This window comes from Purpureocillium takamizusanense, chromosome 4, assembly GCF_022605165.1.
Source record: "Purpureocillium takamizusanense chromosome 4, complete sequence".
Lineage (NCBI taxonomy): Eukaryota > Fungi > Ascomycota > Sordariomycetes > Hypocreales > Ophiocordycipitaceae > Purpureocillium > Purpureocillium takamizusanense.
Window position 1 is genome coordinate 1,913,112 of NC_063071.1, and position 19,242 is coordinate 1,932,353.

The 19,242-nt window shown below is 61.9% G+C and overlaps 5 protein-coding genes across 9 annotated transcripts; 2 read left to right on the top strand and 3 right to left on the bottom strand.

Moving 5' to 3' along the window:
* The first annotated feature begins 53 nt into the window (after positions 1 to 53).
* Positions 54 to 2,119, top strand: cdc1 (DNA polymerase delta small subunit Cdc1). Of its 3 annotated transcripts, XM_047986504.1 has the most exons (4): positions 54 to 175; positions 232 to 541; positions 616 to 1,555; positions 1,621 to 2,119. In XM_047986504.1, the coding sequence occupies exons 1-4, from the start codon at positions 129 to 131 to the stop codon at positions 1,845 to 1,847; spliced, it is 1,524 nt and encodes a 507-aa protein (XP_047842486.1). In that variant the 5' UTR covers positions 54 to 128; the 3' UTR covers positions 1,848 to 2,119. The 3 variants fall into 3 exon arrangements, with proteins under 3 accessions (XP_047842486.1, XP_047842488.1, XP_047842487.1); XM_047986506.1 differs by having other exon boundaries at positions 54 to 541; positions 1,621 to 1,876; XM_047986505.1 differs by having other exon boundaries at positions 616 to 1,876.
* Positions 2,120 to 2,290: 171 nt separating this feature from the next.
* JDV02_005229 (uncharacterized protein) lies at positions 2,291 to 5,260 on the bottom strand (the record flags this gene model as incomplete). The annotated part of the gene is made up of 1 exon (XM_047986507.1): positions 2,291 to 5,260. Exon 1 carries the CDS (start codon positions 4,463 to 4,465, stop codon positions 2,291 to 2,293), a length of 2,175 nt encoding a protein of 724 aa, XP_047842489.1. The 5' UTR covers positions 4,466 to 5,260.
* Positions 5,261 to 8,838: 3,578 nt separating this feature from the next.
* On the top strand, positions 8,839 to 10,919 carry CHA1_1 (Aspartate ammonia-lyase). 2 transcript variants are annotated; one of them, XM_047986508.1, is made up of 2 exons: positions 8,839 to 9,297; positions 9,354 to 10,919. In XM_047986508.1, exons 1-2 carry the CDS (start codon positions 9,212 to 9,214, stop codon positions 10,285 to 10,287), a joined length of 1,020 nt encoding a protein of 339 aa, XP_047842490.1. In that variant the 5' UTR covers positions 8,839 to 9,211; the 3' UTR covers positions 10,288 to 10,919. The 2 variants fall into 2 exon arrangements, with proteins under 2 accessions (XP_047842490.1, XP_047842491.1); XM_047986509.1 differs by having other exon boundaries at positions 8,839 to 10,919.
* Positions 10,920 to 11,432: 513 nt separating this feature from the next.
* On the bottom strand, positions 11,433 to 12,768 carry MHF1 (MHF histone-fold complex component). 2 transcript variants are annotated; one of them, XM_047986510.1, is made up of 3 exons: positions 12,519 to 12,768; positions 12,300 to 12,423; positions 11,433 to 12,077 (listed from the first exon to the last, which is right to left on the bottom strand). In XM_047986510.1, the coding sequence occupies exons 1-3, from the start codon at positions 12,549 to 12,551 to the stop codon at positions 11,827 to 11,829; spliced, it is 408 nt and encodes a 135-aa protein (XP_047842492.1). In that variant the 5' UTR covers positions 12,552 to 12,768; the 3' UTR covers positions 11,433 to 11,826. The 2 variants fall into 2 exon arrangements, with proteins under 2 accessions (XP_047842492.1, XP_047842493.1); XM_047986511.1 differs by having other exon boundaries at positions 11,763 to 12,077; positions 12,300 to 12,768.
* Positions 12,769 to 12,977: 209 nt separating this feature from the next.
* JDV02_005232 (uncharacterized protein) lies at positions 12,978 to 17,466 on the bottom strand. The gene is made up of 3 exons (XM_047986512.1): positions 14,224 to 17,466; positions 13,187 to 14,138; positions 12,978 to 13,102 (listed from the first exon to the last, which is right to left on the bottom strand). The coding sequence occupies exons 1-2, from the start codon at positions 16,115 to 16,117 to the stop codon at positions 13,234 to 13,236; spliced, it is 2,799 nt and encodes a 932-aa protein (XP_047842494.1). The 5' UTR covers positions 16,118 to 17,466; the 3' UTR covers positions 12,978 to 13,102; positions 13,187 to 13,233.
* Positions 17,467 to 19,242: the final 1,776 nt, after the last annotated feature.

Genomic DNA, 19,242 nt, shown 5'->3' on the forward strand with positions numbered 1-19,242 from the left:
CCCCGCCGTCGCGTTACGCGGGTTGGCTGGCCTCTTTACGCGTCTCACCACCACCTCGACCGACTCCCATCGAATGTAGCTGGCTTCACCACTCAGCTCCGAACGGTAGCACCACATCGTCCCACGCCATGGTCACCCTCGAGGATGTCTCTGGGAGCTTGCTTCAGAAGCCCGGGTATATCAAATCGTCAATCCTCTTCCCAACCGAATCATCACTGACAGACGTCGCAGCGAGGCGCCGCACCAGGTTCCCCCGCGAGCGCCCTCGTCGTACAAGCCGCTCGACTCGTTTGCCCTGAACAAGCAGCGCACCTACCAGCAACAGTATGGCGACATGTACTTCCTGCGCCTCACCAAGATCAAGCCCGCTGTCGACGAGGTCGCCGCGACCGCCTGGGAGGGCACCGTCATCGGCGGCGAGGAGGCCAAGAAGGTGGACCGCGTCCTCGACGTGCGCCAGGGCGAGCTGTGCTGGGTCGCCGGCACCGTCTACATGGAGATGGCCCTCAAGCCCGACATTCTCGACGACGTGTCCAAAGACGTGCGTAGTCGTCCCCTCCTTCTTCAACACCATGAGGACGCCCCGTGGCGCTGCTAACAACCACCATTCGTCAGCGCTGGATATCCGCGCCCGTCTCGGCGCAGCGCTACTACACCGACGAGGAAACCACCCAGGTCATGCTGGAGGATGACTCGGGTCGCGTCAAGCTCGTCGGCGACATGCTCAAGACGGTGCCCCTCGTCACGGGCTGCATCGTCGCCGTCATGGGCACCGAAAACACCAGCGGCGAGTTCGAAGTCATCGACATCAAGTTCCCCGACCTGCCTCCCCAGCTGCAGCGCTGGGCCGAGACGAAGCCGCCCGCTACTAATGGAAGCTCCAAGGCGAAGAGCGAGGACGAGGACGAGGAGATGACGGAGGCGTCGCAAAAGGCTGGCAACAAGATTGCCATCGTGTCAGGGCTGTCATTTTCTGGCTCGGACTCGTCCTACGCACTGGAGCTGAACCTGCTGCTTGAGTACCTGCTGGGCGAGGCCCTCGCGCCCCTGGTGCAAGACCAGGTGTCCGCCATCAGCCGTCTCATCATCGCGGGCAACTCCATCTCCACGGCCGCGGACCCGACGCCCGGCGACACCGCGCAGGAGAAGCGCGCCAACAGAAAATACGGCTACGACGCCAGCTCGTACAACGCCTTGCCGTCACGGCTCTTTGACGAGTTCGTCTCCGAGATCCTCCCGTCCATGCCCGTGACGCTGTTGCCGGGGGCGGACGATCCCGCCAACGCCAGCTACCCGCAGCAGCCCATCCACATGGCCATGTTCTCGACGGCAAAGGAGTACGGCCGCGACCCGTCCAAGCCCGCCGCCGAGCCGGGGTGGTTCGACACCGTGACGAACCCCTTTGAGGCGGAGATTGACGGCTGGAGAGTCCTGGGCACCGGCGGACAGAACGTCGACGATGTGTTCAGGTACATTGACAGCGAGGACCGGCTGGGCATGATGGAGGCCATGTGCAGGTGGCGGTGCAGCGCCCCAACGGCGCCAGACACGCTATGTGAGGGGTCGCCCGTGAGCTCCTTTTTGTGTGCCAAATTTTAGCCACTGACACCTTCTCTTCAGGGAGCTACCCGTTTCAAGAAGACGACCCCTTCGTCATGAAGACGTGTCCGCACGTCTACTTTGTCGGCTGCCAGCCCGAGTTCGCCACCAAGGTGATCCACGGCCCAGACGGCCAGACCGTCCGGCTCATCACGGTGCCGTCGTTTTCGGAGACGGGGGAGATTGCGCTGCTAGATACGGAGACGCTGGAGGTGACCAAGGTCAAGATCGAGGCGGACGGCCTCTGAGCGGCGGCAGCGGTGCAGGGGGGTGGATGGGAGGGAGTTATTGTTGTTGCATGCATGGTATGTACTTGCGGCGGCGAAGGCGTTTTAGGGAGGCATCTCGGTCACAATACCCCAGTTTGGCTGAGGATGGGACAAGGAAAGTAAGTAAGGGGGCGAGGTTATCGTTGAGCTCGTTGTTACGTCGAAAGATAGCAAAGCTAAGATGATGTAGAGAGAGAAGCACACGCCGACCTTTTGTTCGGACGGTCGCTCTCGCCTCACCAAAAGGTTTCCATGATCCGCCGCGCCCTGTTGCTGGCCAGATGCTTTTCCTCCACGATGATCGCACCATCCCGGCGCCCGCGATTCCCCTCCAAGCTCCATGCCGCGAGAATAAGATGAAAAGAAGAGCAACCATCATCACCACCATCATGCCACCCACCATTCGCCCACCCACCCACCCCTCAAAAAGCCGCATTCAGATCCCCCAGCTCCGTCCACCCCCCTTGGCCAAACCCCCAGTCCTCGTCGTCCTCGCCGCCGCCGCCCCCCGCCGAGCGCGTGACGTTGTCCTTGCAGAAGCGCGTGACGTGCCGCCATATCTGTGACATGACGCGCCAGATGTGCTGCGTGCGGTTCACGCGCTCCAGCAGCATGCACTCGTCCCTCGCCCAGGGGTCTTCTTCGTCGCCGTGATATTGATGCTGTCGCCACTGTCGTCGTCGGCCGCGCCCGTCGCCGTCGCCGCCGTCGCTGCTGCCGGTGCTGCTGCTGCTGCTGCTGCTGCTGCTCTCGCGGACGCGGCGTAGAATCATCTCTACGGAGCGGTCAATCGTCAGGCTGCAGCCGGATTTGAGCGCCCCTGCTCTACCACCGCCACCACTGCTGCTGCTGCTGCTGCTGCTGCCGCCGCCGCCGTCGTCGATGGAACGAGCGTCGCGGTAGGGGCACATGAGGTCGATGCGGAAGAAGTCGCAGCGCAGGTTCTGGACGGCCTCCATGACGGGCGAGTCGGGCTTGAAGAAGTCGACAAAGGTGTAGCGCCGCTCGTCGTCGAAGCTGCTGCCGCTGCCATTGGCATTGCCATCACCATCATCACCATCGTTATCATCATTACCGCCGCTGTTGTTGTTGTCGTTCCCCCCCTGAGCGGCGAGGGCCGGCGTCTCCATCAGGGGCGTCACCCGCAGCACGAGCCTGCGGAGGTGCGGCCGCCGTATACCATCGCGCGGCGCAAACACGTTGATGGCCTGCGCCATGGCCGCCTTGGTGCTCGCCGAGTATCGGTTGGGCTCCGCCTCGATGGCCAGGCTGCGGAACAGGTAGTAGTGCTTGCGGACGTTGATGTGCGCCTGTCGGGCCTGAAGCGCGGCTGCTGCTGCCGCCGCCGCGGCCGCCCTCCTGCCGCCTCGACGGTGGTGATGCTGGTGCGGGTGGTAGTAGTCGCCGTCGTCGTCGCTCCCGCCGTCGTCGTAGCCATCGTCGACGTCCGCGTGCGCGGGCAGGCCGCCGCCGCCATCACCAAGCTGGACGAGGCCGTCGACGTTGACCAGGGGCGGGCGCGAGTCGCGCAGCCGGTAGCAAAAGGTGTTCTCGCCGTAGAGCACCGCCACGCCCTCGGCGTACCAGGCGCGGCAGGTCCGCAGCATGGCGACGCCGTGCAGGTCGGCCGCCTGGTCGGGCGCGGTGCGCTGGCCGTTGTTGGCCGTGGCGACGCCCAGGAGGCCGCGCTGTTCCGCCGCGAGGCGCGTGCTGCGGCGCTCGGGCTTGCGCCGGTACGTCATGGTCCAGTCGCGGTACACGAGGATGGGCTTGTCGGCCACGAAGAGGAGGCGCCAGATCCGGAGGCGCACCTCGGGGGGCAGTCTCGTCAGCCGGAGCCGAGCTGCCGGTTCCTCGGCCTGCCTCGCCGCCTCTTCATCCCTCTGCCTCGCCGCCTCTCTCCGGGCTGTCGCCGCTTCGCTCTCCTGACGGCGCTCGAGTGCGTCCAGGTTCGCCCCTATGGCCATCTCCTCGGCGGCGTGGGCCATCTCGGCCATCCAGGACTCAAGGCTCGCTGGGTCGTTGGACTTGTCGACACTCTCGACGCTCGCATCACACATCGGGTCTGGAATCCATGGGTACGGCGCGAGGAGCGCAGGATCGACGCCGTCGTTCGTGCCGCTGGTTACTGGCGGATCCCAGTCGGGGTCGGGGGTCGTCACCGGCGTCGGGAGGCCGCTGATGATGGCGGTTGCTTCCTGACGCCCAGCCGGGGTCAAGCCCGTGGAGATATGCAGGGGAGGCAGGTTGTTGCGCCGCCTTGCCCTTTCGCGCCTCTTCTGGCGTTTTCTCTCTCGCCTCTCCTTGCGCCTTCTCTCTCGCTCCTTCTCGCGCCTCTTGCTTCGCCTGTGTTGCTCAGAGCTGTCGGTATCGTGATTATCATCCTCGCTACGCATTCTGGACCGGCCGTGGCTTGGGACTTGGCCGGAGAGATGAGGCGAAGAGTCCTCGTCTGGCGCGCAGCCCTCGCCCGCATCTTTTCCGTGCCCGACATCGCTGGCAGCACTGCTTTCTTCCCAGACGTCCGACCCATCAAGGGGCCATTGATACCTCGGCGCGCCAGGTTCTTCGGGGCCGTTAGGGGGAGTTGTTGCCATGGTCGGAAACCTGCTGTCGTTGTTACCACTGGTAACTGGGCAGTTGGAGTGTGGTTGTGAAAGCGGATGCGTAGAGTTTCGAAGTTGTGGAGCGATGTTGAAGAAGCAATGTTGTGGAAAGGTGCAAACCGCTCTGACTGAATGGCGCCGTTCAACGTTTGGGCTGGAGAAGTTGAGAGTTGCCCGGTAAGTCGAAGTTGCCCGAGGGCGACCTGTTCAAGATAGGCTCGAGTGGTCTTGGGCCGCCTTGCTCCTCTCTGAGAGGTGGTGAGGAAAAGTCAAGGTTGTGGAGGGAAAGAGAGAAAGGGAAAGGTTGGAAGGCGTGCTGTTAAGTGAAGGCGTGCAATGCGTTGCTGCAGAGACCCAGCGCCCAGGTCTGTCTCGGGGCAGCGAACAAGGTCAAGTCCTGGGGGCCCGAAGTAGAGTAGGAGAGAAGGGAGCAGAGCAAAGCATGACTGACAGGGATGGTGTAAAGAGGAAACATGAGAATGATGAACGTCCGTCCGTCGCCTTGATTTTCAGAGGAGAGACCATGAAGAGTTGGTATGCAGAGGGGTTGATCCTATAAGTTCAGAAGTGAAGAGGAAGACGAAGAGCGGACAGTTTGCGTGTTGGGGTTTAGGCAATTGGATGTTGGCGGCTCCCCGGGTCATTATTGCGAGCAGGTTGCTGCTGCTACATTTGATCTGGTGCAGTTGCGGTTGCTCGCGCGCCGGCTAGGCCTGCGTACCTCATTCATACACGGACACTAGGCGGCGCGGGAGTTGCTAGAAAGAAGCGGGCGGTAGAGACGGCTCTACTCATAGCACTACTCTTGATTTGATGAAATCTCTCCATCCTTTTTCGCGTTTTTATTTCTAAAAAAATCTAGGCTGAACTTGTGAGGTCCTGCGTGCAACGAGGAGCAGAGAGGCGGGAACGAACGCTCCTACGTGGCTCCTGACAGAACCATGTATGTAACCTGTTTTATATTCGGAAGATTAGAGTCGTCAACTATACAAGACCTTTTAGTGCCACAAAGCCCAGTCACAAGGTGCGCCAATCAAAGCGATGAGGGCGACGTCGTAGGTGCCGAATGTGAGGCTCTGGTGATGGGTGTTAGTTGGCCTGTGTAGGGCCGCTGCATGGTGGTGTTGTTGCTCAGGCCGGACCCGCGCCTCTCTGCGTCCGTCACACACCAACAAACAAAGTCGGACAAAAGTCGGCGACTCGGGGGTCACGAGGACAGCGCGTCACATGCTCTTTCGTCTCTTTGTCAACTCAAAGTCGTGGCACATGCAATGGTTGACGCCTCGACCCTTGGGTCAGCCCGTAGGTTCCCGACTTGCAGCATGCAGACATCAGACTGGGGAGGGGGAGCGAGCCTGGAATGAAAGGAAGCATGGGGCTCGGCAGCTGTCTGGTTCGTGGCCTTGGAAGCGCGCGCGCGGGGGGGGGGGCCGGGAATAGCGACCAGGAGAGGGTGTCTGGCAACAGCTACGAAGTGGAAACGGGCAGGGTTGCCGATGGCCGTGGAGTGAGTGAGACGAGCGGCCAGCTGCACGTCATGCGGGTGAGTTGAGGCCTTCTTCCCCGGACCAGCCCGCGGATAGAGCGCGCCTCGTGGTGGCCACGACGACGCCGGCACGCAAACGCGGAGCCGGGGGGGAAGGGGGGCCTATGTTTGTTGGGGTCGCAGCTGCGCCGCCATGACCGCTTGTTCCACGCCGCTGCTGCCGGCTGTCCGGATCCTTTGTCGGGCGCGCGTCTGTTTGAGAGCATTTTACACGGCCGACGAGGGCGCGTTTCGGAGTCCCGTCTCTGGGTTTGCTGGCTCTTGCTTGCTTCCGCCATCGTTATACGTAGAGGAACGCAGGCTTATCGATGCCTCCATGTCTTGGTGACCGCCGCCGTGGACGATTGCAGCGGTGTCCTTGTGCGACGAAGCGAGATATAGCTAGCGACCCAAGCACGTTGGCTGGGATGTGACTCAAGACGTGGCGGCGGCGCCCATGCCTGGTCTGGTCATCAAGTTCCTGCATGCTCACCGACGGCTTACCGTGCGTTTCGCAGGGAGCTCTGGTACTATCAGAAACAAGGGCACGGATGGCGAGTGATAGCACGCCCACGGCTGCTGACCGGAAGCGGCTCTGTCTGTAGGTTGGAACACGAAGGATGGAGAGATAAGAGCGAGACACGACACGACACGACACGGGGAAGCCGTAGATAAGCCGGAGCATGGCGGTGCTAGAGGACCAAAAATAAACCAGATGCAGCTGTCGAGACGGCAATGCTTACAGGTGCCGACGCGAGCGCGACATGGTGGTGGCCGTTCTCAGAAAGGCATGAGATGGCTGGAGAGGTGGTGAGATGGGAAGGGGAATGAGGATGGTGGTGGTGGTGGTGATGGTAGCGCGGACCGCGCTGGACGACGATAGCAGTTAGTACTTGTGTGCGAGGGGAGTAGCACTGCGGGCGCAAAGTACTTTTCCCAATCGACTTGGACGGGTGGTCCGCGCAGCGCCAGGACCCGTGCCATGTGACCCCCCGGCTGCCCAATGGCGCGGCCAGCAAAACAAAACCGCAAGACTGCGAGATGCCGAGCCGGACGACACGGAGCCTGTCGCACAAGACAACAAGGTACAGTAATCTGTCCGGTACTGTACCGAGGGGATGGCGCGACAGCCGTGGCAGCGCAGCAGAGGCAGGCAGGCAAAAAGGCGGCGAGAGGGAGGAGGCGGAAGAAAGAAAAAAAAAAAAAGCTTTGTTGGCGTGTGCTGTAGAGATACTCTTACCCTATAAGTTGGTCCTTGTTACCCCATAGGAAGCCATCTTTTACCCTATAGCAACGTAATCTGGCACAACAAGCTTCCCAACGCGGCAATCAGGGCAGGGGCGGACCTGCCGCGCCTACAGGGGGATGTACCGGTACCGCCGCCATGTACTCCATACTCCCCCCGTTCGGCGTGCCCTGAGCGTCGCGGTGGTCACGACGACTTGTTGCCGCCAGCGAATGGCCGCGCGCAGCCGGTACCAACGACTTTCTGCTGCCCAGTCTCCAGCGCTCCGTGGTTGTGGAGGGGGGGCGTGCCTGCCTGCTCTGCCCTGCGCCTCGCCTTGCCTCGCATCGCATCAGTATCGCGGCGCATCGCCGCTCCGCGCAGGCGGATCTGACCTCCAGTCTGGGCAGCCGCCGTGATTGGCCCCGGGGGTACTTCGTCGTCGTAGTAGTAGTCGTTTGCTCCAGCGTCGGCTGGATGCCAGTTTGCTTTCGCACCCCCAATCATCCTCGTGTCGTCGACTGTCCGTCTCTCTGCATGCCGTGCTATGCTATGGCCCCCTCCGTCTGCGGCTGCGCAGCCCTACCAATCGACACCAGGCTCTCCAATCTCCTCCACCCCTCCACACGGCAACGGCTTCTGGACGCTCGTTCGTGGCGGTGGTGGTGGTGGTGGTGGTGGGCGAGGCTGCCCGGGATCCACGGCGCCGTGGGCCGTGAATTTATCGTCATTGTCTCCATCCTTATCATCATGGCCAGACGCCTCCCTCCATCCGGCATGTACGATGTACTGTACTTGTCCCGTATCCTCTCTCCCCACACCACACTGACCGACCCCAGACCAACCCAACCCCCGGATCCCAGGCCGGTGTCACAGCTGTCCGGCGATTTCGGAGCCGTTCAGTCGTGGCCCCTCGAGCGCCGCCGTGACCGCCGCCGCTCGTCTCGAATCACACGCCACGATACGACGGGTCACGACAAGAGCGCGAGCGAGCACGTAACCTACTTTCAGCGCTGTACCCTGCTCCATGTTCGTAGCGACCGTAGACGCGCCGTTTCCACAGAGAACCATGGCCAATTCCGGGGCATACGGGACATCATCATACTTGCCCAACGCGGCCTAGCTGCTGCCGTGGCATCGGCGCTGGGAAGGGGGGGCGTGGCCAAAGTCTCGACACTGACTTGGAGCTTTGTTTGGCGTGCCAAAATAAGCAACCCCCAGGAACGGTCCAGAAGGGATGGCATGGCCGTCGCCTCACATACAGAGGACGGAATGGGCGACGAAGGATTTTTCCCTTCCCTCGCCCCCAACGGCGTTTGGCCCACGATGCCTTGCCTGCCTCGCCACGCCATGCCATGATCAGTGCGGGCATCTGGCGACGGAGGCGAGTCGACACCCGTCTACGAGGAGCACGAGAAAGACGTGCAAAATGTCATCAACAGCGCTATGGCGTTTTCCCATGACCCGAGCTAGGATGGCAGGCGGCGAGTACCTCTACATGGCACCTCGACTGACTTCGACGGGTGCGGGTCCACCGCCGACCCGGCGGGCACTGGCGGCGCCGCAGTTCTCGATCCATTCTCCCCCATCTCCACACACCGTGAGCACCTTTGAGTCCCGACTTGATTTCCAAACGCCCCCCCTTCCCACGCCGCCAGGCCTGGACGTCGGCTTGCGGCGGACGGGTATCCATGTACCCTCCCATCTCTCATCGCCGCTCTCCATCGTGTCGAGGTACCGGCGCCATGGCCCGCCCCGAAGAAGGGGGCTCCAACATATATCAGTCCCTATCCGCCCGCTCCCGTTGCCCTCCCGTTTCCCTCCCGTCTTGAAGCCCTGTCATTAGACGTCTCTTGCATCTGTCAGCGTGTGATTCAACAACACGGGTGACTTGTCTCGTCCACTCTGTCGTTGTCTTTAACAAGACCAACACCACTCCCGCCCTGCCTCCCATCACCCTCCCTCGTCCACTTGACTCAACGACAACATGGGCTCCCTCGGCTCCGACGCAAAGCTCCCATGGAGCAAGACGCCCTGCGTCCAGAGCCCCCAGCTCTCCCGGATCGCGGGCTGGTAAGTGCAAGCACGGGGTCCGAGCCAGGGCCGTCACGCTGACGGCTCCCCGACAGCAACATCTACCTGAAGCTGGACAACCTCCAGCCCAGCGGCTCCTTCAAGTCGCGAGGAATCGGTAACCTCATGACCCGGGCCGCTGCCTCTGCAACTGGAGATGTTCATTTTTACTGCTCCTCGGGTGGCAATGCTGGCCTCGCCTGCGCCACCTCGGCCGTCGCCCTCAACAAGCCCGCCACTATTGTCATCCCCATGACCACGTCCGATCTCATGAAGAACAAGCTACTGGATCTGGGAGTCGAAGTCCACCAGACGGGAAAGAACCTGGCTGCCGCCGACGAGTACCTGCGGACCGAGCTGCTCACAAAGGACCCCCATGGCGTCTATGTCCCGCCCTTTGACCACCCCCACGTCTGGGACGGAGCGTCAACCATCGTGCCGGAGCTGCGGGATCAGATGGATGTGCCGATGGACGCCATTGTGTGCAGCGTCGGCGGGGGTGGCCTCTTCAACGGCTTGATGCAGGGCATCGAGAGCTACCCCTGGTCCGGCTGCAAGCCCGACGTCGTCTGCGTCGAGACGGCCGGCGCTGACAGCCTCAACGCCTCCCTCCTCGCTCAGTCCCACATCACCCTCCCGGAGATTACGTCCATCGCCACATCTCTGGGCTGCTCCCGCGTCTCTGCCGAGACGTGGAAGTGGGCGCAGTACCCCAACACGCACAGCCTGGTCGTCTCGGACGCCGACGCCGCCATCAGCTGCGTCCGTTTCGCCGACGACGCCCGCCACCTCGTCGAGGTCTCGTGCGGCGCCGCGCTGGCCACGGTGTACCGCGGCGACCTGCGGGAGCGGCTGGGCCGGGGCCTGAGTGACGACGAGTGGTCGCAGAAGAACATTGTTCTCATTGTCTGCGGCGGGTCTGGCGTCACCCTGGGCATTCTCGACCAGTACGTCAAGGAGTACGCACACCAGACGGTTATCAAGGTATAAGCGGCGGAGCCTGGAGGCACGCCGATTTTTGATTTTAACTACGAGCGATTTGTTTCATGCATGGCCCTTGACAAATTTCCGGGAAATCTTGGATAAGAGATTAATAAGAAAGATTCACGACATGGAGCCCTCGGACGTGTTATCTGATGCCCAAGACCATCGAGGCTAGATGCTTGCACATGATGCTCGCCGCGGCATTGGCCGAAACGTTTTAAGACGATGCTGCAGCAGCTGAGCCCTGCAGCCCTGGGCGCGGCCTGCAACTTGATGCAGCACTTTCACAGCTACATCGAGTTGGCCTCGTGACACGAGTGCGTCTATCTATGGGGAAGATCGGATCTGAAGGTCGCCACCATGTCGGGCAGGAACGGAACACGATCCGGACAGGGAGGCATGCGACGAATCATGATGGGAGCGATATTCGACTTGCAGCGGCATCTTTTATTCTTACGGCGCACATGGGTTTGATGGCGGACAAAAGCGCCACCAGTGGCACGACAACGTGCCCGGTTGATTTTGGGAGAGCGTTCGGGCGGCCGCAGCGGACACGAGGCTGCAGGCTTATACACGAGCCGGCAAAAGACGACTGCTACGAAGCAGGCACGAACTAGAATAGAAGGAATAGAATTAACACATCTATTGCCCCTTGCATTTTACGTCGTTGGCTCGGGTCATCAGCCGCTGGTGCCCCCTCCGCATGGGATCTGCCATACCATTGGGCTTGGACAGCCGTGGCGGGCAGCTCCACGTCCGAGACCGGGCAAGCAGCACTCGCGCAGGGTGGCCGAGCGGGCAGGGCGAGTTTGGGGGGGGGGGGAGACGGCTCTGCAGCCCCTGCATGCCTTTTTTGGGGGGGTTTGCTGTGACGCCATGTGTGCGAAGTACCTCTGTACCGCGCGCGGGCGATGTGAGGGCGAAGCGCGCGCGCGCCGCGGTCCGGGGGCGCGGGGGAGGATGGAGGATGGAGAAGCGGGCGGCCCCACGGGGGGCTCCGAGGGGGGAAGGGGGGGAGGTGGCGCCGGGGCCCAGCGCGGCGGGGGCCGGCGGCATTACTTGGGGCTACGGAGATGTAGTAATATCCCGGGGGGGGGAATGAATTGTTGGGATTGTTTAGAGACTTTGTCGGGGGGGTGGGAGAGGCGAAGGTGAGTACTATGGCCAGGATGAGCTGGTGTTTGAATGTGGTGGTGGTGACTTTTTTGCTTTCGTGACTTCATTATCTGAGGGCTGGTGTGGTCCGTAGGAGGGGAGGGGAGGATGAAGAGGACGAGGATGATGAGCCAAGGGCAGAGGCTGAGATATCGTCATGGCGGCGGCGGCGAGTGCGCGCATGATGACACGGTCAGTCCTTTGCTCTCTCGTCCCCTCTTCCCTGTCTCTCCTTTGTCCTCTCTCTCGTGCGCGCGCCCTTCATCCTTCTTCCCTTCCCTTCCCTTCCCTCAACCATCCATCCCACGGGTCCTTTCTTGTCCCCTCCCTCCCTTTTCACACTCTGTCCGCTGTCATGCCCGCTCGAAATACTGGCTACACCACGCACACCTACGCGCCGCCGGTCCTACCGCCCCTTCCTCCTCCCGCTCGTCCCGCTCTGCCGGCCCGCGCACCGCCGCCGCCACGGCGGCTGTTTGTCGTCTCCGCCGTCCCCGCCGTCGCCTTGAGGCGGTCGACGTAGTCGCCCATGAGCTGCTGCAGGTCCGGGTTCTTGCGCGCGAGGAGGAGCACGTCGTCGGTGGTGACGGTGGAGCGGCCGGCGTGGCGGGAGAAGGACTCGAGGTCGACGGCGACGTTTTCTGCATGGGGGAGGGGGGAAGGGGGGAAAGTAAGTAAGCGTAGTAGTAAGTCGGTTGGTGACCTTTGTGGTCATGTGTGTACTTGGGGGGTGATGTTGCACGTAAGATAGAAGGGGGGGGACACAAGCACACACATACTCGTCCCCCCTCTCTCTATCAACGTGTCTGTGTGTATGTGTATGTATGCATGTATGTATGTAATGGGCAAGTGAGAGGACATACCAATCTGCGTCCAGACCAGCTCCGTCAGGGCGCCGATAAACTGCGGCGTGGCGTTGAGGTTGCGCCGCATGCTCTCCTCGTCGACCATTTGCCCGACGGCGAACCAGAGGGCCGACTTGAGGCGCTGTCAACGAACCATTCCCCCCCGCCAACAAGGGGGAAAACTCTTTATCAGCGACGGATCTTCGTTGATGCGTTTCCAATCAGTGCGTTAGTTACCTCGCGGTCGTCCTCGGCTGTCGTGTCGGCCATGGTGGTGGTGGTCGGGCGGGGTTTGTCGTTGATGTTGAGCTGTCTGTCTGCCTGCTTGTTGCGTCTCTTTCCCTCTAAACGTGTGTGTTGTTTGCGATGACGGCTGGGGCGGGGAGGGGTGAGTCGTGGTGAGAGCGTGAGGAGTTGAATGATGTAAAGGTGAGTGAGTGAGTGAGGTGCAGTGGCGAACGTGTGTAGTTAGTTGAGTGAGTGCACAGCACCAGCGGGGGGTGATGGGAGACGCGTGCACTTTACGCGACGCGGGGTTGCTGGTAGGTATGCGGTTATCCTTGTGGTGGGGTCCATTCTTCCAGGGCCTTGGTGATGGCAATAGACGCCTCTCTACCACCCCCCTGCACTCACTCATCACTCATCACTCTTGCGCGGGCAGAGATTCCTTTTACGCCCGCTCGACATTCATTTACACTCATTTCTTTAATATCATTCATACCATGGCGCTTATACTTTGCTGTGCTAGTATGTTCTGCCCTTTCTCACTTTATGTTTTCTTCTGTGTAGACACGCACACAACATGCACACGCGCACACGCACTTATCCGACGGTTACGGAACATGGGAGAGCCAACGTCCATTCGTCCATCTTCAGAAACCCACTCTCTGAATATATATATATACCTGAGAAGAAACTGCCACTCCTGGAGCTGACGTCGTAGCCGCTTCCATCACGACCGGACCCTGCGCCGCCTCGCTGGCTGTGAAGGCAACGGCGTCGGAGACGGAGACGGCGTCGGAGACGACGAAGGGGGAGGTGACGATGAAGACGGCGGCGGCGGCGGCGGCACCACCTCCTTCTTGCTGTACACGCTCAACCGGCTCGACCCGCCGCAGTACTGCTGCGCGCTCCCGCCGCACAGCATCCCGCACTCCTTCTGCGGCGCCACCTTGCTCGACACGTCCAGCTTGTTGCCGCAGTAGCACTCGCGCCCGTACTCGGTCCCAAAGTACTTGTACGCCTTGCAGTAGTCGGCGCACTTGGCGTTGGTCAAGTCGTCGGCCGCCGTCGACGCGTCGCCCAGCGCCCGCGTCCCGTTGCCCTCGGTCTGGCACCCGACCAGCACGTAGTCGCCCACGGCGGCCGGCTGCTCGGGCGGGCCCCCCGTCGCGTTGGGGTTCATGTACAGCTCGAGCCGGCTGCTCCCGCCGCAGTACTGGTACTTATCGCCGCCGCATGGCATGTTGCAGTCGGCCAGCGGCGCCGTCTGGCTCGTCCCGTCGAGGTAGCTGCCGCAGTAGCACTCGCTGCCGTACTCAGTCCCAAAGTACTTGTAGTCCTTGCAATAGGCGCCGCACGCGTCGTTGGTCATGTCGACCGCCGCCGTCGCCTTCTGCTCCAGCGCTCGCTTGCCGTTGCCCTCGGTCCAGCAGCCCACGAGCGTGTACGGCGACACGGTCGGCTTGTGGATGAGCGTCGCTGTCGGCGTCGGCGTTACCGGCGCGCTCGTCGTCGAGTACAGCTCCAGCCGGCTGCCCGCGCCGCAGTACTGGCTGCCGTCGCCGCCGCACGGCATGTTGCAGTCGGCCAGCGGCGCCGCCTTGCTGCTCGCCTCGAGGGCGTTGCCGCAGTAGCCTGTGTCACGCACCCGGTCAGTCAAGTCAGTCAAGCCCGTCCGTCTGGCAGGTCGCGCGCTCCCGTGTACTAGGTAGGTACTCACACTCGCGTCCGTACTCGGTGCCCCAATACACGTAGGCGCTGCAGAATTCCATGCACTTTTCCAGCGTCATGCTGTCGTTGGCAAAGGTGTTGCCGGCCAGAGTCCGCCCCGCTGGGCCTTCGGTCCAGCACGACACCATCTTGTATCCGCCCACCGTCTCGCGGTGGTGCAGCGTCGCGGTCGGAGACGCCGAGGTGCTCGTAGTGGTGGTGGTGGTGGTCGTCGTCGTTGCCGTGGACGACGTGTCAGTAGTGGTGGTGGTGGACGAGGTGGTAGTCGAGTTCACCGGCGGGTCGGCCCCGTCACAAGGCGCCGGGTTGTCAAACGCCCGGCACGTCCCGCCGATATCCGTGAGGCTCTTGAAGCCGTCGGTCTGGGTGCCGGCCGTGACGTCGACGTGCGACTGGTACGGCAGGCCGCCCTGGATGGTGTAATCGGTCGTGAACAGCGTGTACTTGCCGACGCAGTTGCCCTTCTTGAGCTGGACGGCGGCGCTCTTCTGCAGCGGCACGGGGCTGCCCGTCTGCGGCTCCTTGTACCAGACGGTCGCCTGCGCGCCCTTGCTAGCCACGTCGTTGCGTACGGCGGCCACCAGTGTGACGGCGCCCGCGTTGCCCGTCACGCAGCTCTGCGGCGCCTGGAAGAGGACGTCGTCTTGGAGGGGATACCCCTTGCCGTTGTTGTCGTACGTCTTGTCGTTGACAGTCACGGTAAAGGACGAGATGCCCGACGCGGCGGGGATGGTGGCCTGGATGGGGAAGAAGGCAAACGTGTCGTCGAAGCCCTGCCCGACGCCCTGCAGGCTGCTCGTGATGGCGCAGGAGCTGGCGCCGCAGTCGGCCGAGCCCTTGCGGTCCTTGTAGGTGAGGGTGATGCTCTTGACGCTCCCGTCCGGCAGGCCGGTGGTCTTGACGCGGATGTAGCCCGTCAGGGACAGCATGGTGCCTCCCTGCGCGAGCGTGAGCTGCAGGTTGACGGGCTTCACCGTGTAAGGGACGATGGGGTCCGTCAGGGTGACGCTCGGCGGCACGACGTCAATCATCTTCTGCAGGACCACCTTGCAGATGGCCTTGAACTTGTCGTTGTCGGTCATGGTGGCCATGGTCTTGTTGCCGTCGGCGTTGAAGACCTTGAAGTCGGCGTTTTTGTTGATGGCAACCGAGGGGCCGACGACGAGCGGGTTGGTGGTGTTGCCGGACAGGTACTCGGTGACGACCTTGTTATCGAAGACGGCGACGGTCGAGTCCAGGGGCACCTCGCCGTTGGCGGGGGCGTTGGCGGGCATCAGGTCCGGAAACTCTTCCTTGTGGACGCCGCCGAGGGTGTGGCCGCAGGCGGTGACCTGGATCATCTCCTCGGTGGTGAAGCCCATGCGCTCAAACTGCTGCTGGAAGGTGACGACCGAGTTCTGCGGCTGGGGCACGCCCGTGTTGCCTTTCTCGGTCGCGTCCTTGCGGCCGGCGCGGAAGGGCACGGCGGGCCCGCCGCAGGAGCGCACCGACGTGTAGACGCCGAGGGCGATGAGGTCCGCCAGGCTGGACCGGGGCGAGACGAAGGGGGCCATGAACTGGAGCGTCGTCTTGTGGCCGGGCCCCGTGTTCTCGCCGTTGTCGAGCTCATACTGCAGAGAGCCGTCGAGGCCGCCCGTCTTGAAGAAGGTGTTGGCCGTCGACATGTCGTGGAAGGCCGTCCGGAGCCACTCGGCCGCGTTCTGGCGGCCCGGGCCCGACGCCTCGTTGGAGCACGGGCTGACCGTGTCGGCGAACTTGCGCGCGCGGAACGACGTGAGCTGGAACATGATCTCCTCGAGCTCGTCAATGGGTGACGGCCAAGTCGGGTCGGCGAGCGCCCGGCCGGCGAGGCCGAGGGCCAGCATCGCCCACGACGACCGCATGGTTGCGAAGAGTGACAGCGGCTGCGGCGAAGAAGGATGACCAAAGACGGATACACTGTTGGGAGGAGGACCGTGGTGGGCGCTCTCTCCGTCAAGGTGCAAACGGGTGGTCCGCCGCGTGTAAGTCACGATGTGTCAAGACGAAAACACCGCACTGCCCATGACCGGAAACGAGCGACAAAGGCGTGAACGGCGGAGACTTTTAAGAGACGAACGACTCCAGTTCAGTCGACAACGCGAAGACGACAAAACACTCGCATGAGCCTAGACATGACCTGCAGGGCCCGGCCCGGTGAGGCGCATCGTCGGACGCTCGCCGGTTCGCTCATGGGCGGCCAAGATGCCACCGTCCGCCACAGCTGCAGGACCTTGTGGAGCGTCCGAGTGGCCGATGGTACGGCGACCCCCTTGTTTGCGGGTTGCATTGTGCGTAATGTGTGTAGCAGCAGCCCAAGGCGAGCGAGGCAAAGCAAGTCTGCCGGCGCCTGGTCAGGCTGGGCAGCTGATCATGGAGAGGGACCGGCCGCAATGCCATCTTCCAATCTCTGCCTCCCCGCCCGCCAGTCTCTGGTGGCCTCGTATTTTTTTTTCCTTCCTCCGCTGGCGGTCGAGCGAGGCGTGCGTTAGCTCCCTTTCAGGGGTCAGAGTGCCTGGTTCCTCACATCGCGCTCAGCCGCAACCCGGAGGGCGACCCTTGTCGAGCCCGTCTATCCCGTCTCCCCGTGCATCCGTACTCCTCCCTCTGGCGAGCTGCCTTTGGCGGGATACTGCATCGTCCTCGGCGTCGTCTGCATGCACCCGCGCGCGCCCCATGGGTTCGGTGGACGGGATGGCTCTTCGTCTCTTCCACCGGAATATCCGTCTGCTGCCGCAACGCGCATCAATAGTCCCGCCCAGACTCTGCACGCCAATTGCGGCCGAGATATTTGCAGCTGGCTCGTTGCATCTCAGCGTTGTAACCGCTTGTCGTCCCACCGCGCAGACCGGACGATCTGGGCGCTACCCTCTCCAGACTGTCCATTGCAACAGAACCGGGCTGCTGGGCCGCACGAAGGCGACAGAGGAGCCATCGATTGCCTGGTGTTTTTGCCGTTGGCGTTGGGGACTTGAACATGGCGTTCATACTCGTGGTGCCCCATCTTCTCCCCGAGTTTTCCCCCTCGTCTGGGCCAGCAGATAAGCTTTGCCATTGCAGATGAGCCACCAACCGCCCATGTCGTCGCCAAGCAGCTGGTCTATTCGAGGTCCCTGATGAAGGGGGCTGCCGTCCACCACCCAGAGACATCGCATTTGCAAACCGTTCACCGGCCACCCAATCATGACGGGCCCTCGATAATGACCTGCAGGTCAGCCGCCGATACGAAGCCCAAGACGGCAAGGATGGGGAACAGAGTGCAGGGCTCGCCCGGCCCTTTCAGCAGCGCTCTCATGCCCACTGCCCACTGACTGTGACCGTGACCGTGACCCGACTTGGCTTGAACAGTCGCCCCCCATATCCCGGTCGCTCGGCCGGGTGGCGGGGGTAGAAAAGAACCGGCCGGCTCATGCTTCCGAAGTCCACGACGGTGTGAACCTTGTCGACTTCGGCCATCACATCGAGGAACGGCTGCCGTACGATGTAACACTGACGCTGTTCTCGACTGCTCCACGACATGGCAGACAGGCGATAGTCTGGCTACGGATGCATCCAGCCGCCTCCATCATGCGGGTGCCTGACGATGTTGGCCCTGGTGAAGGCTAAGCCACGGCCCGCGGTGATAGCCGAAGACTCTCAGGGACAACTTTGTCTAGATGTTCGAAAGAGAGGTCGAGACATGGCGGCATGCTGGTTCGAACCCCTGGGTGACCTGGCCATGATACCCATGGAGTAGCATCGTGCATGGCATGGGTAGCGGAAAAACAGGAGGAACTTTTTTTTTTCACACGTCCTCGTTTTGTTTCGATGCATACGTAGTCGCCGCGGGCGCGCGAACGGCCTGCCTGTCGAGCTGACTCTGTCGGCCGAGAGGAGACCTGCACCGTCGGCGATTCATCGATTCCCCCGCCCGCTCCTCCTGTATCGTGGACTTGCGTTGATATAGCCACCGGCACTTATACCTCGGAGGCAGCTATGACCATGTACATTGTTGTTGGTTCTGCATCGCACGAGCCGCGCCGGGCCAGCCTGCGGTCGAGGGTCGCACGGGCGTCCCACGTGTGCGACGCGAACTGCTGCTGTCTTGTTCTTGTGCGTCTGTGCCACCACGCAGGTCGCCGCAAGCCACTGGGGCAAGAGGGACCCCGAACCGACTCATTTCTGCATCAGCAAGCCACGGGCCACTTGTTGACTCCAGCGACAGCGGGAGCGACAGACAGCGGAGCTGGCCAAACCCTCAAGCGTGGAGTCGTGGCACTGAGCGGAAGCATCAAAGACGAAACCTTGACTGCGCTGACATGATGCGCCCGCTTCAAAGTACCGTTAATGGAAAGAGAGAGAGACAGGTCGGAGGAGTTGGTGCATTTGGGCAACCGGGTGTCCTGGACTTTTGCTGCGCCCCGACTTTGATTAGCAGATGAGGAACGGACATTGAGAATTGTGTTACGGTGGGATGGGCTGTGCGTGCTACAGCGCTCAGGCCCCGTTGTCGTTCTATTGGGAAGGAGCCTACGTCTACAGTGGGGTGTACCTACCTTTGTTGGTATGCTCCCAAGTCCGTTATCGATAAATTACAGGCTGTAAGGTGGAATATCTGCGCTACTGCTCCCACCAGCAAAGGTGGCATCGTTCCCATTGGGAGGGGTCACGATTATTATTAGCGATCGAGCCCCCCCGGTTGGCTCTCGCTGTCTTCTGCTCTCAGACCCACGTTCATCGCCTGTCTCTCTTTCCAGACCCCCAACTTTCACGACACCCCCAAGACCCCTTCCTTTGCGCCTCTTCAGCCATCAAACGTGGAATGCTGCTCGTTCTGTTTTCTGACAAGGGCTCTGGGGATGATGCCGTACACCAAGTTACGTTCATGTTGAAAAGTTCCTCATCTTCTCCAGACCAACGGAGGACATCCCTTAATGGAACAGCTGTCGTTCCTCCAGCACCATTTAGAGATTTCGCTGCCATAAGGCGGACGATTCTTTTCAGCTTCGGA

Excerpts from the sequence above, each read along its gene's own strand:
- cdc1 (XM_047986504.1), top strand. The coding sequence starts at position 129 with ATGGTCACCCTCGAGGATGTCTCTGGGAGCTTGCTTCAGAAGCCCGG. Across the intron at positions 542-615 it reads TCGACGACGTGTCCAAAGAC|CGCTGGATATCCGCGCCCGT; the intron begins GTGCGTAGTCGT and ends ACCATTCGTCAG. Across the intron at positions 1,556-1,620 it reads AACGGCGCCAGACACGCTAT|GGAGCTACCCGTTTCAAGAA; the intron begins GTGAGGGGTCGC and ends CCTTCTCTTCAG.
- CHA1_1 (XM_047986508.1), top strand. The coding sequence starts at position 9,212 with ATGGGCTCCCTCGGCTCCGACGCAAAGCTCCCATGGAGCAAGACGCCC. Across the intron at positions 9,298-9,353 it reads CTCTCCCGGATCGCGGGCTG|CAACATCTACCTGAAGCTGG; the intron begins GTAAGTGCAAGC and ends GCTCCCCGACAG.
- MHF1 (XM_047986510.1), bottom strand. The coding sequence starts at position 12,551 with ATGGCCGACACGACAGCCGAGGACGACCGCGAG. Across the intron at positions 12,424-12,518 it reads CAGCCGAGGACGACCGCGAG|CGCCTCAAGTCGGCCCTCTG; the intron begins GTAACTAACGCA and ends GTTCGTTGACAG. Across the intron at positions 12,078-12,299 it reads GCTGGTCTGGACGCAGATTG|AAAACGTCGCCGTCGACCTC; the intron begins GTATGTCCTCTC and ends TCCCCCATGCAG.
- JDV02_005232 (XM_047986512.1), bottom strand. The coding sequence starts at position 16,117 with ATGCGGTCGTCGTGGGCGATGCTGGCCCTCGGCCTCGCCGGCCGGGCG. Across the intron at positions 14,139-14,223 it reads CACCGAGTACGGACGCGAGT|GCTACTGCGGCAACGCCCTC; the intron begins GTGAGTACCTAC and ends TGCGTGACACAG.